The sequence below is a fragment of the Acomys minous genome (genome assembly GCF_964271855.1).
Source record: "Acomys minous genome assembly, chromosome: 12".
NCBI classification, from domain to species: Eukaryota; Metazoa; Chordata; class Mammalia; order Rodentia; family Muridae; genus Acomys; species Acomys minous.
Genome location: NC_140493.1, coordinates 83,243,112 through 83,270,883, shown reverse-complemented (window position 1 = coordinate 83,270,883; position 27,772 = coordinate 83,243,112). Strand labels below are relative to the sequence as shown.

Here is a 27,772-nt window from a genome sequence, read left to right as displayed (position 1 = left end):
TCAGAATAACATTTTCTAATTTCATCCAAGAATGCTTCAAATTCGTTATCCACCATGATCAAGTAGGCTTCATCCCAGGGATGCAGAGATGGTTCAATATATGAAAATCCATCAATGTAATCCACCATATAAACAAACTGAAAGGAAAAAAAATCACATGATCATCTCATTAGATGCAGAAAAAGCCTTTGACAAAATCCAACACCCCTTCATGATAAAAAGTCTTGGAGAGATCTGGGCTACAAGGTGCATACCTAAACATAAAAAAGGCAATATACTTGGTGTATACAAGATAAGCCCTTACACTCAGTATGAACTAACAATCCCCACAAGGTCAATTGGAGTAGACATGTGTGTCTTCAGAGACCTATTATATGACCAGAAGGCTCTGAAAAAAAAAAGCTTTCTCAGGAGCTTATGAAGTTATTATTATTATCATCATTATTACAGCTTGGAGTCTTGCTATTAAACCAACAAATCTCTCTGTGACTGGTATCATACTTTGTCCTTCCTTTTCCTTCTAGTGATCTTTATACTGAGGACAAACTGTTAGGAAGACATTGGAGTTCTTGACCTCCCAGCTAGCGAAGTGCTTTGAAATGAATATAGAAGCACACTGTCAAGGAAGGGTGGGAATTAGGCTCTGCTTACAAAGCTCTTGTGAGTATTCAAGATGTATTATTTTAATCTTTGCAGTGACAGCAGAAAAAAAATCTAATGGTTTATGATGAGGGGAGTTTGTTTGCCTGTGTGTGCTGAGGTGTTGTGATGCACATATATATGCATCAACATACTGCAGATGTTGCAGTCTACAAGGAAAAGGTGTGTGCGCGCGTGTATGTGTGTGTGTGTGTGTGTGCGCGCGCGCGCATGCTTGGGCTGCCATCAGTTGGCAGCTTTTTTTTTTAATTGAAGATATCTAATCATTTATAGAGCTTGGCGTAGGAGATAAATTATGTTTTAGAAGAAGCTACAGTTAATCCACCTTTTTTGTCATTTACAAAGTATTTGGTGCACGCATGTGGGTTTGCCTGTGTGAGACTGCATGAGTGTGTGCATGCGTACGTTGCAGGAGGGTGGTGTTTAGAAGTTGTCATCAGGTTTCTTTCTGAGACCAGATCTCTCACCAGAACTGGAGCTCGCAGAGTCACTCTTGCTGGCCAGTGAACCCCAGTGATCCTCCCTCTCAAGCTCCCCAGCACAGGAGTATACGTGTGCTCAGCCTTTTACATGGGTGCTGGGGAAGGTCTTCATGCTTGGCCCACCAAGTAGGTCTCTAAAGGTATTAACAACAACAAAAAGAATTTAAAAGTTGATGTACAAGATTGATATGAAGATTATTTTAGAATCCTATAGGAAGTCACAAAAGATATGCCAAGTTCATTGAAAGTAACACCGGCCGTGATGGCGCACACCTTTAATCCCAGGACTCAGGAGGCAGAGGCAGGTGGATCGCTGTGAGTTCGAGGCCAGCCTGGTCTACAGAGCGAGTCCAGGACAGCCAAGGCTGCACAGAGAGACCCTGTCTCAAAAACAAAACCAAACCAAAACAAAAACTTCTTGGCTTATAAACCTAGTGTGATTTGCTAACAAATACCATTGCTTTGTCTTTTTTAATTAAGGAAACTTTGAAGTTAATAAGTACATATGAATCCAAAACAGGAAAAGTTGGCTAAATAAAATAACAAGGCAGAACTAGTTTTACTAGATATAGGAAAATATTATGAAGCCTGTGTAATTAAAATAAATTGTTTGTGCCTGAATAAATAAGCTAATCAAAGGAATCAAATGAAAATGGCAAAAATGATTCAAATAAAGAATTGGTCTGCGAATGAAGGTTGCATGTCAAATCAGAGGTGGCAAGCTGTTCATAAATGTGGCTCGGACATAGAGACTTCCCAGGGAGAAAAGGACAGGGACGGTTATCAAGGATTTTTAAACTAAAAGTCCCAAAAGAAAATGCACGGAATTGTCGTATTGACCTTGAAGTGGGAAATACAGAAACTATCAAAGATCAGTCAATTTAGCCACATATTTTTCCGTAAAAATGTAAATAATCAGAAACAAAGAGAGAAAAACATATTGGAAAATTTGGTGCTGATGGAGGGATATTGAACAGAAAAAAAAAAATAGAAAATGGCCAAATAAGCAGTTCATTGTTCCTTCTTAAAACTAAAACGGTTCTGAAAGCAAAAGGAAAGTAAAACTCTACCTTCCTAAAGATAAAATTTTATTAAAAAGACTCTAAAGAGATTCAGAAATTAATCATGTTTATTATCTAAATTATTCCTAATTATTATTCATTTGGAATAATAGTGCCGGGCAAATAGTTGAAATTTGTGTCTGTTGTTTTATGGTATACCTGGTGATTTCATCTTGTTAATAATTACTCATTTATAATATATTTTTATTCCTACCTATTTTATATTTTGTGGTTTTGATATAAAAAAATTCTTCTTTTAGAAGTTACTGAGGGGGTTGGAGAGATGGCTTAAAGCTTAAGAGCACTGTCTGCTCTTCCAAAGGTCCTAAGTTCAATTCCTAGCAACCACATGGTAGCTTACAACGATCTATAATGAGATCTGGTGCCATTTTCTGGTGTGCAGGTGTACATGCAGGCAGAACACTGTATACATATTAAATAAATCTTTTTTTAAAAAGTTACTGAGATTATAAATTGCCACATCCTAATCAAAGATTGTATGCATGGTGGGCAAATTTTTGTCAGATTTGTGATTATTATAGTTTAATTAAGTTGTGAGAGAAGAGATTGATACATCAAAGTAAAGCCAAGTTTCCTGATAAATTCATCATATAAAACGAAATGCTTTCTCTAGTGTTCCAGTTTCTGTTTTTGCTGACATAATCTTTTTTTCCCTTTTGACTCAGCAAGCTAGATAAACAATCTATCTTCATTGCGTGCTTATATTTTTAGTAAAAGAACAAAGTGCTTTACTTCTCTGATGTTCCGTCAGGGTGGTGGGGACGTATGTGTCACACTTGTATGTGTGACTATGTATATAATTTTACCAGAACCTCTACTGATTAACAGACTTGGAAGTTTGTATAAAAGAAAAGGACACGGAGCTGGAAAGATGGCTCAGTTAGCAAGCCCACATGAAAAGCCTGGTGTGATGGCATCCTCTGGTCATCCTCATGCTGAGGAGATAGAGAGGGAAATCTCTGTAGGTCAATGGTCCTCAGGTTCAGTGAGAGACCCTGCCTCAGAATCTACAGTGGAGAATGTCAACCCCTCCACAGGCACTTGCATGCACACCCACATGTGCACACAAACACGCATACACTGCACAGGCATAAATGAAGAAAGAAAGAGACAGGAACCCAGCACGGGAGGAGGGGCACACATACAAAGTGAATTTTCAAAAATTTTGGGTCTGGCTATGGAGATAGCTTAGCCAGTAAAATGCCTACCGTGCTAGCAGGAAGGCTTGCGCTTGGGCCCTCAGAATCCACGTAAAAAGCCTAGATGGCAGTCCACTCTTACTACCCCAGTCCCAGGCTTTGGCCCGCTAGCCTCGCTGAGTTGTCACTTTCAGATTCACCAAGACATGCTGTCTCAAAAACACTAAAGGGAGAAAGACGACAAGGAAAGACACTGGACATCGATTTCCAGTTACATCCACCCACATGCACAGAGGTGCACGGACAAGTTCAACATGCACAGAACCTTGTAGTTTGGGTAGATAAGAATAAACTCATGCTATTGTGTCAAAGTGTCAACACTGGTGTCTTCATATAAAGAGATAATGTATTACTACTGTTAACATGCATCTAGTTTGGGGCAAGGTTTAGAATGAAAAATTTCACCTACATTTATTTCGTAGTATGCTAGAGTAGAACAGGCTTGGGTTTTGTTTGTTTGTTTGTTTCATTTATTTATTTTATGTGTCTGAATACTCTATGGCACCTACATGCCAGAAGAGGGCATCAGATCTCATAGATGGATGTGAGCCACCATGTGATTTCTGGGAGTTGAACCCAGGACTTCTGGAAGAGCAGCTAGTATTTTTAACCACTGAGCCATCTCTCCAGGCCCCAGGCTTGGGTTTTAATGGTAGGAAAAATAATTTAAGTTACATTTTGCATCTGGCTTGTGAAAATAGGTCATGTAGTTTCTCTGTAACTTGTGTGTAAAATCAGCGTAATATTGTTTGCCTCACGAGGTTCCTGGAGAAGAAAGCTTGTAGTAGTCCCTGGCTCTATTTATATTGAGTAATGACCCCAAATTCTGGATAGGCGTGCTTCCTCCATACTCCTTCAACCCCCTGTGCATGCCACTGTCCCCACATTCATATTCCTGGCATTTCCTTGACTATCTATGAGGCTACTTTCTGCTTCCTGTTTATCTGTAGCCAGGTAGTGCACTGATAGGCATATTTAAATGAGTGAAATAAGGTGGGCCTTAAATTTTAATATTTAGAAATAGAATTTTTAAAAAATGCTAATTTTGGCATTATGTGAAACCCACTATAGAGATATTGATACATGCTTACATTTGGGTGTGTTCCAGGGAGACTTGAGGACCTAGTCCTATAAGGACAGTCCACCACTAGATGGGGATCTTAGTCACTGTAGTGACTGAGATGCTGTCTCTGTCTCTGTCTCTATCTCTCTATTCCTGTCTTGCCCTCTCTGTCTCTGTGTCTCTCTCTGTATCTCCCCTGTCCTCCCCTCCCCCACTTCTCTCCTCCCCACCTCTTCCCTCCTCTCTCTCTTCCCCTCCGCTCCCCTCTCCTCTCTCTGCGCTAGGTCACTAGGCTAGTTGACTTCCAAGGTTGTGTCACTAGCACATGGCAGTATTGCAATGTGAACTTGATTCTTTAACCTGCATCTATTGCCTTTCCCATGGTATAAAATAAAATAAACACTTCTGAAATATTATACATAATCTATGACACATGGTGTCAATAAACAGTGGCTACTTTTATGTCTGAACGTCCTCTCTTGAGGTCCGTGACTGCCCCACTCGTGCATTATTAAAGCAATCTAAAATATTCATGCAAACACTGAGAATTGAGCTGCTTAGGGCCGCAGTGGCTCTAGACTCCAAGTCAGTATTAACCAAAGCTCTTCCTGTAGGTCGTCATCTCTCTTTTCCTGTGGGGTAGGTAGTACTGTGTAACTGTCTGCCTGCTGGAGTTTTGCCGATGACAGTGCAGTGGCCTGGTGGCATCAATCCACTGACCACTCATGACCGGACTGCCTCCCCTGTTCCACTTGCTTGCTACTGTAGGGGTGGGAAGTTGAGCTATGTTGTTAACACTCCGAGTATATAAGTGTTGGCTAAGCTTCCTAAAGATTGATTGTTGGTTCTTTGTCCATATTCCCTCCAGTTTGTATAGAGAAGACATTTTGATTGTCCTGTGTACAGCGGCTGGGGGAAAGGTAGGATATCCCCCCTGGCTTTAGGTCTCTGACTCTGTGATTGATTTACAGCAAGCAGAAGGTGAAGAAGCCATTTGTTAAGTAGCTACTATGTGTGTATACACTGATGTAAACGTCACTACTATCAAGGGGCCTGTTGTGTCAGTGAAGCTGAGAGTTAGAGAAGCCTAAAAACATCAGTTGGAGCCAAGTGTAACGATTGGCAAGATCTCTGCTGTGGCCTCCACAGCCCAAGGTCCAGCCGAGGAAGCAGGCCGTGCGTCGATGTGGGAAAGCGTGGTGCCTTGAATCTCCTCACTCAGTCTTTCAGTAAGATGTGTGTACATAATGATCTAGATGTGGTTTTCAGTTAATTATACCTTCTCATAGTTAACATAATTTTAAAGAAACCCCTGCATTTTTGGTTAAAAACAACACTTTGGCCTTAGAATGTATCTTCTCTCCCTCCTACGAGTGCACTGGTTAAAGCGATTAACAGATTGCACATAGTGTGCATCCATGGTGTCAAAGGGAAGGTCCTCAGCTTCAGTCATATTTCTCACTCACAGGTAGTTAATCTCTGCTTGTTCTAATTAAGCAACTTTGTGTTATTCACTGTGGAGTTAAATAAAACAGTAAACCCATGTCCTTTGCCTTTTCATAGGAAAGTGCTTAAGAAACACGTGAAGTAGAGTAATATGAGCTGGAGTCATACAGAATCTGCAGGAAGACCGTCGGGGGACTTGGTGAGACAGGAATTTCCGTTTTCTTCAAGCATGTTGTGTAATAATATGTGAGCACAGCCTTGTGCTCGCAGGAGGCGCTGTCCAGTCTTTTTCCTTTTTTAAGCTTATGACCCGTATAATCACTGCTGCAAACATCACTGTAGCCTTCATGCGTACAGAGAGCACGGATTTAAGCTATTCACACTGCCATAGGGATAGGCCCATATATCTGTGGTGCCCTGGCTTGATGCCTCATATGTTACCATCCGTGTCTAATATGTCATACATAGCCCATGATAAGTAAAATATGCCAGTATATTCATGGACATATTTTATTTATCTCCAAGTACATTTAATGATTTTATGTGACGTCGGAACTACATTGGGATGTGTAAAGACTTGAAAAATTATTTTGTTATTCCAGTCTGAGGAAAAGAAGAATATTTAGACTCCCCAAGTTCCTCATCTACACAGCTGTTAAGTCCAAGGCAACTGTGGTAAAAGCATGAGTAAAGATACATCTGCTGCACGCTCGTCCAGCCTACCTGAAAGGTACTTTTAAGTGTAATTTAATACGTTCTGAAATGTGTACACTATTAGTGAATATTCAGTTTAGGTTTTACTTCATTTTGAAGCTATGTGGCCTGGGATGCGATGCTGAGTACCGTAATGCATTGCGTTACTGGGGCTTTGGCGTTGCTAGAGAGCCTGCCATAGCCGTGATCATCACCTTTGGAACAGGAAAGACTCTTGGCTCAGTTTTCAGGTCTCATTGTGTGTTCAAGTTTTTACTTTGAGCCTCTGGAGTTGGCAGCATCATGAATTAGGTGGTCTCTTCACTGCCTAATGGCCAGGAAGCAAGTCTCAGTGTCCCTTTCAGGGGCATCTCCAGCTGATCTAGTGCCTGGAACCACGCCGTGCCTTCTCAAGAGCACGCCAAGCTAGCAGCCAAGCCTTTTAGCACAGAGGCCTTAGGGGACAGCAGCAAACCATAGCACACTGTAAACCAATAGCCAGAGAAACCCCGCATTCCTTTAAAATCCCTTGTACAGATTGTTCTTCTTTTAAAAATCTGGTGTAATTCTTTTGGATTTATATAGGATTAGCTTTTTCTGACTAACTATCCCCAAATGTCTTAAAACAGTAAGAATTTCTTTTTTTCTGATAGTTCTGTGGGTTGGCTGAGAAATTCTGGTTGGCAATAGACGGCGTAACTGTGACACCTCAGCTCAGAAGGCTGGGCGGCAGAACGCACTTTCTGCTGGGTCCCTCGCCCTTCAGAAGGGGCTGCGTCAAACAGTAGCAGAATGGTGCCCAGCAGGCGGCATGAATGTTTTACAAATATCTATCTTCCTCACATTTGATTCTGCTTGTATCCAGTGGAACAAAGTGATCCAGTAGGCCAGTCACAGTTCAAGCAGTAAATACTTGAAGCAGTAAATACTCTAAAAGTGGTGACTTTTAGAAAGGCCCCTACCAAGAAGCATGTGGACAGCAACCAATGAAACTGGTACATATTTTGTAAACATATAACATATACTAACATATAGTTTGCAAAGTTAAATCAGGGAAGGCCTCCTCTGATCCTTGTCCTTTCCTGTGCTTTCAGTCTTCCTGTAGATAAGCATTGTTATTCTTAGTTCTTTTTTGGTTCTCCTTTTTTGCATAAGCAAGTGTATATACATGTAAATATACAGAAATATATAGAGACATGTATGTATGTATGTATGTATGTATTCCACATTCCAGAGTAGTATGAAATGAAAGGGCATTTGTGTGTGTGTGTGTGTGTGTGTGTGTGTGTGTGTGTGTGTGTGTGTACACACAACTTGGACAGAGGGTTTATAAATATTGAATTTATTAGAGTTTTAGGTTTATATCTCTTAGTAGAAGTCCAGTTAAGACTTTTCTAACTTAAGTTTTGTTTAGCCAACATGCTCAACAATTCACCTTGGTGACATACCTGTTGTAGAGTTCTTCTGACAGTTCATTTTTTGATGGCATTTCTCTTACATGGCAAGAATTACAGCTAGAGCAAGTGCTTTGTAGCAGTGAAGCCCTCTTCCTAACTTAAAAGGACAGTGTGTGAGCTTCACACGGAAGTAAATTTATTTTGCTGGAAGAACCTGTGCACACGAGGCTGCTTACCTGATATGTGAACACATTTGGCTTTTGACCCCTTCACTGTAATCTTATAAACAACTAAAAACAAACAAACAAACAACAGCAACAACAAAGTAAATCTTGGGCATTTTAAAATAAATCCCTGAATTTACCTAAGCAACTTTTAAAAATTGTTTTTCTTTTGCACTTAAGAAATAAGCATTGCTGCTGTCACTAATTGTTTTATGTTTTATGTGAGAATTGAAAATACTGATAAAATTAACCTGACTTCTTTTCTGTGCTGTGCTTCAAGTGTCACTGTGAGTAGGCGTAAACTATTTGGGTTATGTAGATCTCAAAGTTTTATTTAACAAATAACGTGAAGAAAACTTTATGTACTGATTTTTAACCTGATGTGTGAGTGCTAATATATTTCATCCTAGGGACCCTGCCTTTCAAGTGATCACCATTACTAAGGAAACAGGTCTAGGTCTGAAGATCCTAGGCGGTATTAACAGGAACGAAGGACCTTTAGTATACATTCACGAAGTCATCCCTGGAGGCGACTGTTACAAGGTAAACGTAACTCCTCAATTAAAAAATAATAATCCATCAATGGTAAGACTTGGTTTCTTTCTTCATCAGTAAAATTTTCATATGAGTTGAATGTCCTCAATGAAAGATAACAGGGGACTTTTACCCTCAGAGACATTTGCCCTAACATAAAAAATAAATTCTCCAAGTACACAACAATAAATATGCCAGACTCTAAGTAAAGGCTGTACGTTGCTTAGTTGAATGCTGTTCAACTCCTCTCCAGAGCAGAGTTGAGAGAAGTTACACCTGCAGACACGCTGCCTATGTGCCTGCGGAGTTTGGATCAAGTTCGTTACCCGACCTTGAGCTGCATCCGTTTCGCATCCTAAACACAAAAGAAAAGAAAGCAGCTAACCAAGCTGTCTCATTTCCTGATTTGCACTCATTCTCACTGACTCACTAGTTGACCTTATTATTTGTCCACAAGAGACATCCGAATGAGAAGCTAGCTCTAGAACTAATCTCACTGTTGGTATAGAGAGTATGCGATAGAACACCTATCTTCCTGTCTGGTGACTAAGAACCTCTCCAGCAACTCAGTTAACAAACTGGCCATGTTGTTGGCATTGTCATCTCTTTGAGGTTTTATTTATATCAACCTAGATATTGTGATAAGGGATCGTCTAAGTTGATTCTTATAATTGTCCTTTGGGGGTTTTGTTAAATAAATAATTCCACTTTTGCCCTCTCCCATCGTAGACACTATAGTAATCTGGGAAGAGAAAAGCTCAATTGAGAAATTACTGCTGTAAGACAAGGCTGTAGGAAGGCTAAGGTATTCTCTGAATTAGTGCTTGATGTGTGAAGGCAGGCCACTGTTGGGGGACACCCCTGGGCCAGTGGTCCTGGGTTATATAAGAAAGCAGGCTAAGCAAGCTGAAGAGCAAGCCAGTTAGAAGCTCTCCCCCTGGCCTCTGCGTGACTTCCTAGGCTCCTTGTCTGCTTGAGTTCCTGCCCCAACCTTCCTCAGTGACTGACTGTTACCTGGAAGTATAAGTAAAATAAACTCTTTTCCTTTCCTCCCTTAATTGTTTCTGGGTGTGGTGTTTCTTCACAGCAACAGAAACACTAAGCATCTTTCTAACATACTTTTTTAACTTCTAAGTTATGACTTATTTAAGGAATTATAATGATATACTAGCAATTCAAATTAAAATTTACCCAAATAACACAGTTTAAATTTAAAGATAAACAAATTCAAGTACCCTCCTACCCTCCTACACACATACACACACACACACACACACACACACACACACACACATACACACACACAATCCTTTTGGTAAGAATTGAGAGGATAACTATCCCGTCAGGTTTAACGCTTAGAGAATGAGAGGGTGGAGAGAATGAGACTGTGGAGGCGTCTAGTATAGAATAAGTGTTTGTTTTGGTTTTGGGGGTTTGTTTGTTTGCTTTCTTGCTTGTTAATTTTTTTAGTTCTGGCTCACCTGGAGCTCACTTCATAGCTTACACTGGCCCTCCAACTCACGTCAGTCCCCCTAACTCAGCCTCCTAAGTGTTTAGATTAGAAGCATAAGCTACCATGCACTACTAACTAAGATACTTTGGGTACGGTGAAAGAATAGTTCAAGGTGCCTGATAAATAATACAAATTTGCTTTTAAATCACGTAACAATTTATGCTTTTTATTTCCACAAATATTTAAAATTAGACTAATAAATTGAAAGCAGTAATTTTAAATGACTTTTTATCTGCAGTAAATCATGACAGATTAAGAAAGCATGCTCACAATATATACCTTTTCTTGTTTTTGGAAGTGTGCTAAAAGGCAAAATTTTCTAATGGACTATTTTCTTCCTTTACCACTAGAGAGCAGCATGGGGTTATTAATGTTTGGTTATGTGCAAAAGAAGAAAACCAATTAGAAAAAAATGTAGAGTAATAAATAATTCTCTGGTCCTTGTTTTTATTTTAAAGTATTTCCTTAAAATGGAATGTTATAGGTAAATTCAAAACAGATGGAAATTTACTATAGTTTTTTTGCTTCTTTATTTTTTATAATAATACGCTTCTAGTGACCTAGACTCTACTTTAAGCAAGCATTCTACCCACTTTGGACCAGGTCTCAAAATAAGAACAATAGGTAAAAAGTTGCCCAGGCTGGTCTTGAACTCACTCAGCAGCCCATGTAGACCTTGAGCTGGCCATACTCTTCTCTTAGCTTCCTGAGTAGCGGCTGTTCCACACTTGACCCGTCAAACCTCACATAGTAATACAATCTGAATCTGTACGGAGTTTCTACGTGGTGGTTAGAGTCTTAGAACACATAGGCTGCAAAGTTTTCCTCACTAGAAGCCAGATGGGCCAATTGCTAGTTGTTTTCTGAATTTCACATGTGCTTTAACCTGGCTATAATTTTTTAAAACTGAGCCCCTCCCTCCCACCCTCCCTCCATCCCTTCTTCCCTCTCTGCTCCCCCACCCCTATGTGTGTGTTTGGGGGTCAGTTGTGCACTTTGCTTGACTGTTTTCCATGAGGGCAGCACCTACAGATGGCAGAAGAGAGTGTTCCATCTGTTGTAGCAGATTCATTAGCTCTAAGAGTTACAGGTAGCTTGACACTGAGGACAAATGCACCAGGTTCTGAATAAGTAGATCATCGGAAAGCCTTTCCCACTTCCTTAGTCAGTCCCTAGCCTCTGGTATCCTTAGAGAACGTTCTTACACCTGTTGCTGACCTCAGTGCTCCCTTGATATTCATACTCACCTTTCTAATTTCCTGGTGCAGATTTCCACTTAGTTCTCTTAGAGATATCTTAAAAGCAACATTTCTGAGGCAAAAGCCATGATATTCACTTCACACTTTCCTCTCATTTCTTCCCAAACAACAGCCTCTTTTCAATAGCTGTTCAAAGCTGTTTCTCAATCATTTCCTTCTTCCCATATCATAACAACCATATTTCACTTATTTTAGCACATACTGTTGACCTTTTTACTCTCTTAAGCCCATTCATTAGTATCCGTCTGTCTGTCTGTCTGTCTGTCTGTCTGTCTCTCTCTCTCTCTCTCTCTCTCTCTCTCTCTCTCTCTCTCTCTCTGTGTGTGTGTGTGTGTGTGTGTGTGTGTTTGCCTGTCTCTGCTATGTGTGTATGTATGCTGGTACAGATACATGTATGTGTACATAAAAAAGATGGAGGCTAGAGGTCAATGTCAAGTATCTTTATCACTCTGCCTTAATTTTTGAGACATGACTTACTGATCTTAAATCTGTTGTGGATGGTCGGGGTCTGTTTCAGCATTCTCCTGCTCATATAGCAGGTGGTTTTTTTGACTGAGCCATCTCTCTAGGCCTTCAGTCTTTAGGCTGACATTGGTTTTTATTGGTACTCTCAGTAGCTTTATCTGCTCTTAATTTACCTTGCCTATTTCCTCTCCCCGCAAACTACCTTAATATTATCAGTAACCTACCGGCCTCTGCCTTCAGCTCTTCCTTTTCTCTGTCTCTACACTTATAAAGTTGTCTTCCCTCAGTTCCTGAAAGAGCCATTCCCTCTTTATCTCAGTGCAGGTCTATGGTTTCGTTAAGCTGGGAACAGCACCTGCTTCCGATCTGCTATTCCAGATATCAGTTTAAAGACTACGTGGCAGAGGACTGGCTTCCTGTCCTCCACTGCACATGCAGATAAGGTCAGGTTGCACTGCTCACGTGCGTGTGGCTAGCTGCTGTGCCTGTGCTCCCCATCACCCAGCTCAGTTGGCAGCATCACCTCTGTGTCTCTGGTTGTTTTAATTCAGCTGAGGCACTGGTTATTTTGCCTCCTCATGGCAAGGACTCCATTCCATTTCTTTACTGTGATTTTCTTAGTGTGATTCGCTCAGTAGGGAACGGATGTTGCCGTGGTCATTCTGTCACATTTCTGTCTGTTTACCATCCCGTAGCCAGCAGCCCCTCCAGACCAAGGTGCATCTCATCTCCTGGGCCCTGTGTACCAGATCATGAATAACGTTTTGAAGTTTTCCAATGTTTTATTTGCATTCTTTCATTGCTAGTAACATAAAGAAGAAATCTTCTCTACAAATAATAAGTAGCATGGCATATTTTATTTAGTTGCTCCTCAGATGTGTTTAAAATGCATAGATAAGCTCTAACATAAAGGCATATGTAGCTATGTGCTATGCTTGTTTGCCTCTGAGTGTATATTTCCTCTCCTAGCTCTGAAATTGGGATGGCCCTCACAAACAATGCCATGATGTCATTGGCAGTATTCTAACTTGCTACATAAAAAAATACAATCTCATAGAATTATTGTCATTTTAGATTTGAAAAATTGAAGAATTTTTTTCAAGCTTGTAAGAAAAGACGAAGGTCCCATTGATATAGGTGCCCACACTTAGTCATGGCTCACAAAGCATAGAAGGCCATATTTCACTTCCCGATGAGAGCTCCTTTGAGGATATGCTGAGTACATTGCTGAACTGTGATCAAAGCATTTGGACAGATAGGTGGCAAGGCTTCTGGAAGAGCAGCAACCAAGATCTTGATCTTCACTTTGTAACATCACTCTCTTCTTTGAGATTACTGTTTCCATTATTATATAACCATGTTAATTTCCTCAAGCTATTTACTGGACCTCATTAATTTATTATTCATGTATTATATTCCTTTGCACTGTGGTAGGGAAACAATCATGATACCATGAGTGACACTAGTCTGAGAATTAGCTACATATTAATATTACTACGTTCTAATATGGAAAATGGTAGAAGTAAATAAGGACAATATAAAGTAAGTTTGGTAAGTAAAAGTTTGGAGGGTTGTTTTATTTGTTTGTTTTTTGTTTTTTGGAGACAGGGTTTCTCTGTGTAGCCTTAGCTGTCCTGGAACTCACTCTGCAGACTAGGCTGACCTCTAACTCAGAGATCCACCTGCCTCTGCCTCCAGAGGGCTGGGATTAAAGATGTGTGCCACCACAGTTCAGCTTAAAAGTGTGTTTTGTTGAACAGAGACAGCATTTAAGCCTGACTGTCAGGTGTGAGGATTCTTTCTGTACAGAAATGGGAGTGGATGGTAGCATTCTTGGTGAGTGGCCATGTGTGAAATCACTAAAACCTGAGCTGGTTGGAGGAATATCCTCTGAAAAGAGGATGAGGCATTTTTATGCTGAGAAAAAAGTTGTATGATGAGGCTAGAAAACAACAGGTTGTAGTTACTTTCTTATGTGCTTAGAAAGTTAAGGACTTTCAACTTTTCCTAGCAGTGGGCTATATCCAAGATTCTCCATTTCAAAAGCAGTATAATTGAGCTTTTCTTGAAAATGGCCCACAGTAAAGGCCAAACTGTCTCACTTTACCTTATTTACACCTACAACGTCCTTGACATGTATTCTTTGATTCTTACCAACTTTTTCTCTGAGAAAATCGAAAGAGTCTCATAGACATTAAGCAACTTAATTATGTTTATACTAGTAACTAGAATTAAAAAGAGGCCACATGTAAGCTGTGCATGGTGGTTTACGTCTGTGATCCCAGCACTCAGAGGCAGAGGCAGGTAGATCTCTATGAGTTCAAGGCCAGCTTGGACTACAAAGTGAGTCCAGCACGACCAGGCTGTTACAGAGATGACCTATCTCAACTTGTAGCTTGGAAGAGGAATCCAAAGGCTCACAGCCGCAGCATTTCCTTTCTGAATAATGAGTCAGGGCCATCAGGGTCCAGCTCTTAGATAGTTTCTGATAAAACAGTAATGTGATTTAAAACTTTATAATATCATCATAATTCAAACGAACAGTGATGGCACCTTACAAGAGGACTTAAGTGACCAGGAACACATTATTACTTCAACATGTACATTACTGTCGGATGGGAGAGTTCAGACTGCAGTTCAACCTGCAGACATGCATAGCGTTTTGCTGCCATGTGGTGCAACTGCTCCATAAACTGAGTGAAAGAGGCTTCAGCATGTCCTCAAGTATTAATCCATCTGGGGCAGAATTTGCTGTTTTAGAATGCCAAACTTCTATAAAAGTGGCTTTGTTTTCAGTCACATGCTCTGAGTTTTAAACAGGTTTAGAAATTCATATGATTAGCTAATATCTTATTCTAAGAGGCAAAGAAAGCAGTAACCGCTGCAAGTACATGTTCAAAAGTGAAACTATGTGTAAACACTAGAAACCTGGGGCCAGAGGCCTTCTCTCCCCCTCTCAAATCCTCCTGCAAAATGCTCCTTTAACACAGGCACACTAAGGTCATGAGCGCTGTGTAGCATGAGAAGAGAATGCAGGAGCTTGCAGGGCAGTCTTTGCCCATCTGGACTTGGTAGCCTTTTTCTCTGTGCTGGCAGTGACTTTCTGTAAGAAACAAATTAGGACTTAGTGCCAGATATTTTTAGTTTACGTCCTGGTTCCTGGTGAGAAGACGTGCTCTTCCATACCTTTTCCTCATTGTTCATGGAGTTCTAGCTAGTATTTGCAGAGCTCCCATTCATCCCGTTGGAATGCTGTTCCTTCTCCATCCCCTGCCTCTAACACGTCTACCAAATGCAGTGTAGTTGCCATCTGAGCTGTGGCCCTCTTTCTTCAACAAATGTTCCCTTTCAAGGAAATGTAATAAAAGGATACTTTATTTCCAGTAAAGACACAACTGTGAACCAGTTTTTCAGATGAACAAAGATGGCAGTATTCTGAACAAAATACTAGCAAACCAAATTCGGGAGTGTATAAAGATCGCATATCTTAACCAATTGTGTTTGCTCATAGAATTACAAGGTTGGTTTGACATATGTAAATCAATAAATGTAGTACACCTTATAAACAAACTTAAACACAGAAACCACAGAGCATCACTATTGATGTTGAAAAGGCGTTTGACAAAGTTTAACATGCCTTCATGTGGAAAGTTCTGTTGACATTAGTAATAGAGTCGGCATACCTGAAAATAGTACAGGCTATATTTTGTTGTTTTTAACAAAATCTCAAATGCTCAATTTTACCAAAAAAGACTCAGGAGCCAGATACTGGGGTGAAAGCCTCCTGCCTCAGAGAGGCAGAGAAGGCACCCAGTTGACCTTTGTTCTCAGCTGACATCCCAGAAGGAAAAATAGTGAATGCTTCCCCACATCATATGAAAAAACCTTCAAACTGAATGTCCCTCCCTTCTATTTCCTGTACATCTCTCTATCCATCCTCCTGACTTCCTCTTATGCTCTGTAACTATTTTTTCCTATGTTCACTCTCTGTCAACTGGCTGCATGCTCCACATCTTGACCTATGGTTGACTTTACTTCATCCTGTCTTGGATTAAAGGTGTGTGCTAGGGCTGAGCCACACCACAACTAGAAATGGGTTTTCCAGTAAACAACACAATCTCTGGGTTTATAGTGTGATCAAACATCCTGCAACAATGTTTTATACAACAAACCTACACCAACACTGCAGTAGATGGAGACAAACAACATTTTCTCTGAAAGCAGGGATGAGACAAAGATGTCCATTCTTCTCTTTCATATTCAGTATAGTGCTCAAAGTCTTAACTGCAGCAATTAGAGAAAGACACAAAAGGCACAAAAATAGGAAAGGAAAAAACAAAACTGTCCTTATTTTCAGATGACATCATTCTTTACTTAAAAGACTGTAGAATCTACTAGACAACTTTTGAGCTCTAATAAGCACTTAGTTGAGGACCCAAAATATTTTAAAATGCCTTTTATGCTTACTAGTAGTGAACTCTCAGAGGAAGAAATTAGGAAAATATTCATATTAACTCATATATATACATATATGTTTATATACATATATTTCAAACATAATATATGTGTATATGTATATGTCATATATGCACAGATATGTATATTATCTATACATATGTCAAGCACATACACACATATCTGCATGTGTCTGTATGTATGTGTGTGAATGCTAGGAATTTGTCTAACTAGAGAAGTTCTAGACATCTTCAATGAAAACTTCAAGACATTTGAAAAAGGAAATCAAAGATGACCCTAAAGGTGAAAACACCCTTCACTCTCTTGAACTGGAAAAATTAGTATCATGAAAATGGATATACTACCAAAATTACTCTACATTTCAGTGTCCTGCATATAGAATTCTGATGTCATATTTCCCAGATCTAGAAACAGCAATCCAAGAAGTCCTAAACTGTTACTAATAGAGAATTATTTTTTAGATTCTTTTTTGTTTGTTTGTTTGTTTGTTTTCAAAGACAGGGTCTCTCTGTGTTGGCTGTTCTAGACTGGCTTTGTAGGCCAGACTGGCCTTGAATTCACAGCGATCCGCCTGACTCTGCCTCTCAGGTGCTGGGATTAAAAGCCTGTGCCATCAAGCCTGGCCTCAGGTTCTAATGTTTTAGAGATAAGTATAACAATGAAATTACTTATTTTTAGAATTAAACTAGTAATTTTGTGTTTGATGCCTACTTCCAATACTAGTGTTAAAGTATAGAACCTGAGTAGGATTCAGCTAAGTTCACTGTAGTAGCTCTGTCTTTATGTTGAAGAATAGAGAGATTGCTTTCTTTTTTGTAGTGTGTTTGACATGTATAAAAGGATATTGGAGCGCATCTGTGCATCTAGCTTGTGCAACGTAACCAAAAGGACACCTATAAGTCTGCCTAGATGACTTGAGAAATGGGAATTTCTGTACTATTGAAACGTTCTGTCTTCTTCCACTCATATCCACTCTTACCCGTCATACTCGTGATGGAAGACTGACCAAAACCAACTTGGCGAGGAAAGGGTTTGTCTTGCTCACAGTTCCAGGTCACAGCCCATCCAGAGCAGGAACCTAGAGGCTGGAGTAACTGAGCAGGTCTGCTTGCTGACACATCCTTGGCTCTGTTGTGCAGCACAGGATACCTTATAATGGTAGTGCTTACAGTGGGCTACGCCCTACTACATGAAGTAACAGCCAGGACAGTCCCTCATAGATATAAACAACCCTGGTAGAGGTTATTATTTAGATAAGAATTTCTAAAGGCATTTTTAGGTTATGTCAGGTTAACAGTTAATATTCAGCTGCTCCCCCTGAATAAGCCCTCTCTAGGTTTTCTTATTTTTTTATAGCTTTTAGAGAGGAGCTTTCTTAAACTGAGCTCTAACATATTATAGACTATGTACCTAGTGTCTGAGCATAGTCTTGATATGGTTGTTTTTCTTGGAAATAGATTGGAACTCAATGAGCTGGACCAACGCAAGACAAATGAATTTGTAACATCTTGGAAAGATAGCTCTTTTGTTTTATTAAGTATATGAGAAGGTAGTGGGTGATGTTCCTTGTTATTCTTTCCTAGGTCATTATTCTATATTTGTCAAATCTAGGTGGAAATGACAATAACTGTCATGCATTATGTTGTTTGATCCTGTAATTAGCTTTAACCATGTATTTACAGCAAAATCCAAATTAAAGTGTTACAAATTTTATTTTTAGTTAGTTGCCTTTTTTTGTTTAAGTTTTTTTATTTAAGAAGAATTATTAAGTCATTCTGTCCTTAGACTGTAATAGTTTACACAGCATTTGAGCTATGCTCCTATAAAGTCTGTTTTCTACAGTTACTTACATGTGGTGTGCATACAAGGGTCAAAGGACAATTCTCAGGGATTGGTTCTCTATTTTCACTCTATAGGTTCCAAGGACTGCACTCAAGTTGCCAGGCTTGGTGACAAGGGTTGAGCCATCCACTGGGTCCTAAAATCTTCTGATGAGTGTTTTATATATAGTTTTCCTAGGTATTCATTAATCAGCAGAAGGCATGATACTATATAACTTTTCTCAAAAAATAATAACCAATTTTATTCATAATACAATAGCCATAAATCACCATTTTTTATGAGGAATCTAACTCCTTCCAAAGATTCATTATCCAAAGCATGTATTTTAGTAGATAAGATTTTCGTTGTAATGTTTTTATTATTTGAGAAGCTCAAACGTCTCCCATAATCACCCCCAGGCTTCTCTCATGCACCTCCCAGAATCACCCCACCTCCATACATTGCCAACTCCTTAGCCCTTCCCTTTCCTAATAACCTGTGGGATCCAATTTGTGCTGCCCATAGACTCATGGGTGCGGGGCCAGCCAACGGAGCCTGGCCAGCCTACACCGGGGCTACACTCTTAAACAAAACTGACTGCCACTTCCCCCAGAAACCATCAGTCAGTTCCTCTTCAGTTAAGGGCGGTGGATTCATGCTGGAATGGGGACTGGCTTGATCATTTCCAGAACTTGTGTAGGCAGCCAAAGTTGCTGTGAGCTCTTGAGTGCGGTGCTTCTGTCATGTTCAATAGACAGCGCTTCACACCAGCCTGCCCTGAGCTCTGGCTCTTACCATCTTTCCGCCTTACCTTCAACAGAGTCCCTGAGGAATGGCACACATGTCCCATTTGTAGCTGAGCACACTACTAACTCAGATTAGATTTTAAGTCAATTATCTTGAATTTGTAAAGATTATTTCAACACTATCAAAGTAAAAACTAAACGTTTTAAATCTTGTGTGTTTGTCAGCCTTTTCTCTATACCAGATCCCCGAGTTAAGTCAACTTGATAGTTTGTTTGGATTCACACATTTTTATGTTTCAGTTCTTGCTTGATTGACCCATTGCTTTTGGCCTAAGGCAACATATCCTGGCAGGATGTGACGTTGTGAAAATGTTCACCTAACACCCAGGAAGCAAAAGAAAAGAAACCAGGGTCCCCTAATTCTCTTTTAAGTATGTCCCCAGTGCTTCCAATGCCTCCCACTCACCTCCCCTCTAAAATTCTCCAGAGCTTCTGATAATGCCAAGCAGAGGACCAAACTTGCAGTACACAGGACTTTGGAGGACACTCAGGATATAAACCTTTGCTTTTTCTGTAGTATTGGCAATGATATTTTCTGTCTTTGTACTGAATCTGTAAGAGAACGCAACTTTGCTTTCCAGTTGAATTAAGAGGAAAAAAACAAGTGACTAAGATACTGGCCCAACAACGACATTCAGTCTTGTAATTGATATTGCTCTGTCTTATATACTTGGCATAGTTATGCACAGGGCCAGGGCATAACAAAGACACCCAGTTAAAATTGGTAATTATCAGCATGACCTTGCTATGAAGATATTTGCACAGCCTAGTAGGTTTAGCCACAGGAAGGACTAGCAAATCTAGTTAAGAGGATGCTTGATTACTACAGAGAATTGCATCAAATCAATATAACTAGTTCTATTAACTTTATTTTTTAAAAGTCAGTGTTGGTGTTTGTGTGTTGTGTATATTTTGTATGTGTGTAGATGTGCACACACGTGTGTGTGTGTGTGTGTGTGTGTGCATGTGTTTTCACATCTCCATTAAGCAGTTTGGTAAGAGGAAAGATGCAAGAATGCTCATTCACTAGGGTGGATGAGTCTCCTGGTCTGAAACATTCGATATGCAAGGAGTGTGTGGCTCGCTTTACCAGAGTCAGAATCGTATCAGACTCAGCACTGAGCTTCGAAAACAAGAGTCCTTTCCCAGTGTGCAAGCTTGCTTCCTATAGCAGACAAATTCATTGGCATAAGAATGAATTCACTGTGTGTATAAACCATACAATTTTACTTACAAAACTAACCAGGCATTAATGAAACATTTTGCTATTCAGATTCTTCAAGTTTTTTACTCTGTGTTTATGATATTATTCACAAAAATAATTGCTTTATTATGTTGATTTTATTAAAACTACTTTTTTATTTTTATAATTTTCTGCTTCGCTTTTGTTTTTAGGATGGTCGTTTGAAGCCAGGAGATCAACTTGTCTCAGTAAACAAGGAATCTATGATTGGTGTATCATTTGAAGAAGCAAAAAACATAATTACTAGAGCCAAGTTGAGGTAACAATTCCATCGATATGATGAGTCATTTAGTATATGTGTGTGTATGTGTGTGTGTGTGTGCATATGTCTATATACATATATATGCACACAAAATGCACATACATACATGCACATATTAAATGTGTGTGTATATGTATGTGTGTGTGTGTATGTGTGTGTTGATTTAGAAAGGGTTTTACTCTACTAGAAACACTGTCTTTGAATTCACTTGATTGCCTATCACAAAGTGATCTCTTTTAATTATAGGTCAGAATCGCCTTGGGAGATAGCATTTATCAGACAAAAATCATACTGTAGCCATCCAGGGAATATTTGCTGTCCATCCCCATTAGAAACATCAGAAGACTGTGGACCACAAACCTCAACATTCAGTCTTCTTTCCCCTCCCGCTGAAATACTAGTTCCAAAGATTTCATCTACTCCCAAGACTCAGGACTTTACTTTACCTAAAGCAATTCAGGTAATCTTAAATTCCAGTTTAAATATTCAGTCCATAAATCTCTTGTGTTTTTTATGTTGGATAAGTCAATATAGAATTGAAATTTTATTGATGATGATTATTAATAAGTTAGTATTTCCTTGAAAGACTTCATTTTTAGATTTTTATTATATAAAACATAGATTTATTTCAAGCCTATGTACTTTTTTCCTCCTCATCAACATGGTACCATAAAGTCAAAATTATAATGCCATGTTTAATTCTCTGTCCATTTCCACCTAATAGAAGACAGGTACTCATGTGTGTCTGCATGCACGTGTTCAGTGTTTAGCTGCTTCTTACACACTGAGGCTACCCTGACCATCCTATCTATGGACAGTGTTCTCCTCACCCTCGTGTGTCCTGTGAAGTAGTTCACCTCACTTAACTTGATTCCTAGACAATGGGGAATTAACATATCCAAATTGCTTTCAGTCGGCTACCTTGTTCTATTAAATCACAATTCTAAAGTAGAATCTAAGTTCTTTAAGTCTGTCTTTGGAAAAAAATTAAACAGGAAACAACAGGTAGACTTGCAGCCAATAGTGTAAGATTCTTTTCCTTTTTAAAAGATTTATTTATTTATTTTATGGCTATGTGTGCACTATCTGCAAGTATGCTTGTATGCCAGAAGAGGGCATCAGATCACATTGTAGATGGTTGTGAGCCACCATGTGGTTGCTGGGAATTGAACTCAGTAACTCTGGAAAAGGACCCTGTGCTCCTAACTGCCAAGCCATCTCTGCAGCCCACAGGGTAAGTTTCTAAAGGGTAACTTCTGTTCAAGGTATATGATGATCAGACAGATTATTTTCTCTCAGCCTTCAGACTGTTTCTTTTAAAAGGCAAGGGCTATGGCATTCTGCTCTGTTAGCCTTAGACACTTAGATCTAAAAACGTTGTTACTTTAAACTCTGAAATGCTTTCTTTGAAGATGAAAATGCGAAATCTTAAGAGCTTTATATTTTTTAGAGCAATGTTTTGATCTCTTTAACCATTCTGTTTATGTTAACATGAGCATCGAGTTTGGTCTTTGACCTATTTTACAAAATGATGTATAATCTCCTTCATTTTCTTTCACAGACAGAACCTGGATGTGGTAAAGCAGAGCGTACTCCAGGTGCTTGTTTGAACAGCAGCCCTACAAATACATCTAAGCCAGGTAAAATCGCATTTAATTCCTGTATTTTTTTTAAACTACTCTTTCTCAAAGCTGAATTAAAAATATGACTTAATAGACCTCAAAGAAGGATACTTTATGCCTTTTTTCCTTCAATGAATAAAAGAGCAAACTGAATGCATGGCTTGTTGTTTTCTGATGGATTTTGATTTTTGCTGGAAGTTTCTTTGAACAAAGGGTTGAAATTTTAAGAAGTGCTTTATAATGTCTGTGAAGCTATAATAGTTAACAAATCTGTTGAAGTAAATTAATGAATAATCAAGATCAATTTACTATCCCTTTACTGAAGTACTGATGGGATATGCCACTGCATCTTTAAAACAGCATAGACAGAGCAGAGCTTAAGAAAAATGCTTGTTCGTTTCTTTGTTTGTTTTGAAAACTGTTGTACGGATATAAAATAGAAAGGACATCCGTACTGACTTTATTACTTTTGAATTACCCTAAAATGACTTAGTAGTAATTTGAAAACAGTCAAATCAAAATTATCTAAGCTACACATAGATGACTTTTATCAAGTCATAAAGTTCTTATTGACTTAGATATCAAGAAAAATAATTCCTCCACTGAAATTATCTCCAAAAGTTAAAGAAGACAATTTAGAAGCCATGTTTAATATAACTAAAGGGCTAACTACACATTGTTAAATTATAATTCAGAGTGGAACCCACATGCATTAATTTTTAATACCATAATTTTTGCTAAGAATTGCAAACTAAAAACTAGATTAAGTAACTACTACACATAGACAAATGGTATAATTTAGTGATAGAGCAAATGCTTACCAGACATGAGGCCCTACATTCAGTTCTCAGCACCCAAAAACAACAATAAACAAAAAAGAAAGAAAGAAAGAAAGAAAGAAAGAAAGAAAGAAGAGTAAACAGCCAGCCCCAGACTTCACAGGAGTTATGCTGCATTCATCGTGTTTCCTCTGATTGAAAGAGGTATTTTCCAATGGCTTAGTAATTTTAACCAAAATTATATACCTTTTAATTACTGAGATTTAGTGATTCTTGGAAATAGTATTAATTAGTATTCCTTTCATGTAATTAACATCCAGTCTCTTGATAGACTGTTTTTATTTTAAATTGAGAACTCACATGGAAAGAAGATAGTTGAGCAAAGCAGACAATCCAAGATGTGAGGTCAGGGTTGCCCCATGCAGAAAGTCAGGGTCCCTTATCCCTTAATTATATTGTAAAGCATTAATTATATAACATGTGTGTAACATAATTATTCCCTTTGCCGATTTACTTAGGGTATATTTGCTAAATGCTATTTAGTTAGCAGTGAACCCAGCATATCAGGAGTTCAAGAGAGATTTAAGTTGGTTATTTAATATTGTTGTGAAATAAATCATGAAGTTAACATCCTTATTACTCAAATTAGAAAACATTTAAATATGCATGTCTTTCTTCATAGATATACCCATGTGTATGAGTTTTTTAATGTGCACAATGTAAAGTCATGTATGAAGTAGACTAAGAAGAGAGTGAGCAAGGAGCTCCAGGGTATAGCATTAAAGACAGCCATTGCTTTATGTGGTGCAAGAGAGCACAGGAGCAGTCTGGGAGGTCCTAAGCCTTCATCCTGGTTTCTTAACTCAGTGACCCAGAGATGGTTGCTTTAAGGGAAAGTCACAGATTAAAGATCACACATGTCAAGCACTTGGCATTATGATTGGTACATGGCATTTGCTCAGCAGTAATTTTTATTGGTAATAACTTTACTAATAATAATTTTTATTATTAATAATATTTGCAGAAACATAAACTAGCATATAGTTCATATAATAGTCCAGAGCAAGAGTATGGCTTTAGTGCAGAAGTGAGGGCTTCATACACATGTGTCAATTTTATGTTCTTCCTCCAACCTCCAAAACTAGGATATAGCAAAGGACCTGTCATAGTATGCAAATGACAATTAAGAAACATTAGCTTCTCAAAAGTCATTCATCAACTAAGTCTTAAAGGAAGCAGGCAAAAGGCCATCCTAATTTAAGGAGGCGCCATGAGCAAAAGCACAGAGCTCAGATAAGTGAGGTGTCAGAGGAACCTTAGAAGTTAGGTGTGGTGACAGCACAGATCTTGCAATAGTAAGTAAAGGGAGATTTGTACCAATGATTATAAGAAATACGCTTGATTTTGGAATAGGAAAATAGTTAATGAAAAATATTTGAGAAAATAATTTATAAAATTAAAATATTAACGTAGAATTTTTCTAGGATAGAAATAGCATTAACTCAGATCCAATTTTTATTTCTGGATAAATATGATAGTCAAGATACTACTGAATGGGGTATCACACAGAATAAGAAGGAGGAAAACCCTCAAAATTGTCTCCAGAGGGCTTGCATGTGTCATGATTTCTCCGTTATAAGTAAATCAGCATAGATATTTTTCCATGTTAGATCCTCACATATCACGCTCTAGATCCTTTAGTCAGTTAGTATTCACATTAGTTAGTTTTCTTAGTGTGACCTATTAGCTGACCAAGGCAACTTAAGGGAGAAAAGATTATTTGGGCTCACAGTCTCAGGGGGCATAGTGAGTCCATTGTGGTGGGAAAGGCGTTTCTAAGGAACTCTGTGTCTGTGGCAGCATGTGGCGAAGCTTCTCACATGGTTACCCTACCAGGTACATAGAAGACTAAAGTCAAAACCATCATAGACTCAGCCCTCCTGCCTCACCTCCTCCACAAGCTAGGTCCCACATACCATTGTTTCTGTAACTTCTGTAACACCCCTCCCAAATGATAGCAGCAGCTAAGGACCACGTGTTTACATTATGAGCCAACTGGAATATTTCGTATTCAAACCATTGCAGTATTTATTTTAAAAAGGTAAACAAATTTTAGTATTTACTTCAACAAAAATAAACATAAGATGGCTCTACTCTGTTTCTGTGTTAGAGTTATTTGAAGTATAAAATTTGTTAGAAATTTTAAGATCAGCATTATACATGAATGTATTGAAAAATTATTGGTCCATGGTATAAATTAATCTGAAAATTCAAAATTGTTTACTGTGGCAGTAAGTTGGCTAATATACAAGTGTAAGTGAACTGCAAGTAAACCGAAGATATGACATGACTTTATTCCTTTGCACTCAGTCTTTTAGCTGATGGAGAAAAGTACCTTCCACGGGTTCGTGGGATTCATTTCCTAGTGTTCACCATACTCTTACAAAGCTTTTCTTTTCTTCTCATCCTAAAAAGAACAGAAACAGATTCTCATCCTAAAAAGAACAGAAACAGAGGACCTAAGAATGATAAAATGTTTTCCCAGAGAGGTGCAAATGGGAGGTTGAAGCAGGCTAAAGAGAAAGGGAGCCACTGGCAGCTGAGGTTAAACTTGCACTGAGTCATTGAAGCCCACTTACTCTTGGGCTGAAGCCACAGGTTAGCAGGGGCTTACCTTGAACCCTTCAAGCTGAAAAATGGAGGCTTCTTACCTGTCTTTGGTCTTTCATTCCACTTCTGCCCATGGCAATCTTTCCTACCACACTGTAAGTTTGATATAGCGTTTCTCTTAATTAATAGAAGTACAGATTTAGTATATTATAACCTCATGGTCAACAAATAGATGTTCAGCCGGGTGAGGGGGTGCACGCTTTTAATCACAGCACTCAGGAGGCAGAGGCAGACAATCACTGTGAATTTGAGGCCAGCCTGGTCTACAAAGCGAGTTCAGGACAGCCAGGGCTACACAGAGACACCCTGTTTCAAAAACAAAACAAAAACAAAAAGAAATAGATGTCATGATAACAAAGTAGTCTTTCATGCTATTACCAGAATTGTAAAAATTCTGTCATCCTAAAATCAACCCTTTTTGAGGTTTAACTCCATTTGGAGCTAAAAGTCAGTGACAATTTTTTTTATATATACTCTTAACACCTATAAGCTATATTAAAGATTTTGCATAGAATGCTGAGGATGTGTTAAAGGTTTAGAGGAAGACTCTTTATTTTCATATGTGCTTCTTATGTTCTTAAGAAAGAGAATGCAAATCATTTTGTACTTAGAGACAGATGCTCTGAGAAATTAAAAAAAATTAAAACACTGCATAAAGATGTGACATTTCAAAAAAGTTTTTTCTCTTCCTCTTGTTTCTATGTTGAACTAGTAAAATACCATTTAAGAGAGTATTTAGAGCACTGACAACTTAGATAGGAAGGATTGACATAAATTGTTGAAATTTGTCTTTAAAACTGTGGCATATTAAATTGTTTCTCAAGAACTGGCCTCTGGTTGCACCTAATTTCCCATTCCTGCAAACAGGGAAAAAAATTCATATCTGCATAATTAAGCTGTATTGAAAACAGACAGGGAAATGAGTGAGGAGCGGGTTTTCTTTAACTCTTAAAAGTCCATTTTCACTGCGAGAAGTTCAGTCCTTCTGTGAGACGGGCCAGGATTTTTAGCCTAGAAAGTTCCATGTCCACATTGTCCTTTGTGCCTGTTAGAAGTTGCACTTGGAGTTTTTCTTGGGTACTTCTACAGTTCCTGTAACAGTTCTGTCTTTTCCAGTCAAGGAAATACCATGGTCTTTCTGACTCTCAAATACGATGTTACTTGCTTAACGGGGAGGATTTTGTCTTCCAGTTCCAAGGGCTTTGTGATGAGGACCATAATAGCTAAGCATCTTTCTTCAGGTTAATGTTTCCATGAGACTCCATAATGGGTAATCAACTGGGCTGCAAATGATATCGTCCAGAGCTCATGTAAAGCTGCATTATATGGTGGATTTTAGACTTAATGAGGAAATTTATAAAACAAAAGTGAGACCTGCCAACTGTTTAACCAGAATTATTTTTGAACAGCAGGAGCCCAGAACACATCTTGTCAAATGAAAAGTTCTATTCCAATTAGATTTCCAATTAATGTGCACCCTCTTGGCTCCTAGATACTGCTCCTGCCTGGACTGATGATGAGTCTGGACCACGAGGAAAGAAAATTTCCCTAAATCCTTCTGTTCGCCTTAAGGCAGAGAAACTGGAAATGGTAAATCCCTTAAAATCATTTTCCTCACAAGACAGCCAGAAAGAGCTGCCTTACTCTTCGAGAGGAAAACGTAGTAGAGCCATTGAATTCTTGAAGTAACTTATTAAATTAAGTAAACGACAGTTTGGGTTTTAATTATTTAATAACATTTAGATTTGGAAGTTAATAGCAGTTCACTTGTATAAAATAAAAATAAAACCTTTGATTACTAAACTGACATGCAAATTAACTTCTTTCTTGTGACGGCTCAGTGGGTAAAGTGCTTGCCATAAAACCTGAGATGCTGAGTCCAGTCCCCTAGAGCTCACATTTTAAAAAGCCAGGCTTGTGGGGAAGCACAGATGGGCAGGTCCCTGAGCTCAGTAGCCATCTTGGAAGACAGACTCTCACCGAAAGACCAAAAAAAGCCTTGCCCAGGTTGGCCTGCAGGCAAGTTTATAGGGTATTTTCTTGATTAGTGATTGATATGGTAGGGCCGAGCTTACA

At 38.8% G+C, this 27,772-nt stretch overlaps 1 protein-coding gene across 3 annotated transcripts in view; it reads left to right on the top strand.

The window, feature by feature from the left end:
- The first annotated feature begins 529 nt into the window (after positions 1–529).
- Positions 530–27,772, top strand: part of STXBP4 (syntaxin binding protein 4) — a 134,339-nt gene continuing 107,096 nt past the window's right edge. The window contains exons 1-9 of one of the 3 annotated variants that reach the window (XM_084750201.1): positions 530–660; positions 6,050–6,131; positions 6,535–6,662; positions 7,491–7,620; positions 8,657–8,789; positions 20,516–20,622; positions 20,872–21,085; positions 22,187–22,265; positions 27,189–27,286. In XM_084750201.1, the coding sequence (XP_084606327.1) occupies positions 20,567–20,622; positions 20,872–21,085; positions 22,187–22,265; positions 27,189–27,286 (447 nt within the window). In that variant the 5' untranslated portion in view covers positions 530–660; positions 6,050–6,131; positions 6,535–6,662; ... (1 more) ...; positions 8,657–8,789; positions 20,516–20,566. Of the gene's footprint in view, positions 661–5,354; positions 5,407–6,049; positions 6,132–6,534; positions 6,663–7,490; positions 7,621–8,656; positions 8,790–20,515; positions 20,623–20,871; positions 21,086–22,186; positions 22,266–27,188; positions 27,287–27,772 lie in introns of all 3 variants that reach the window. The other 2 variants (XM_084750200.1, XM_084750199.1) reach the window with 2 other exon arrangements.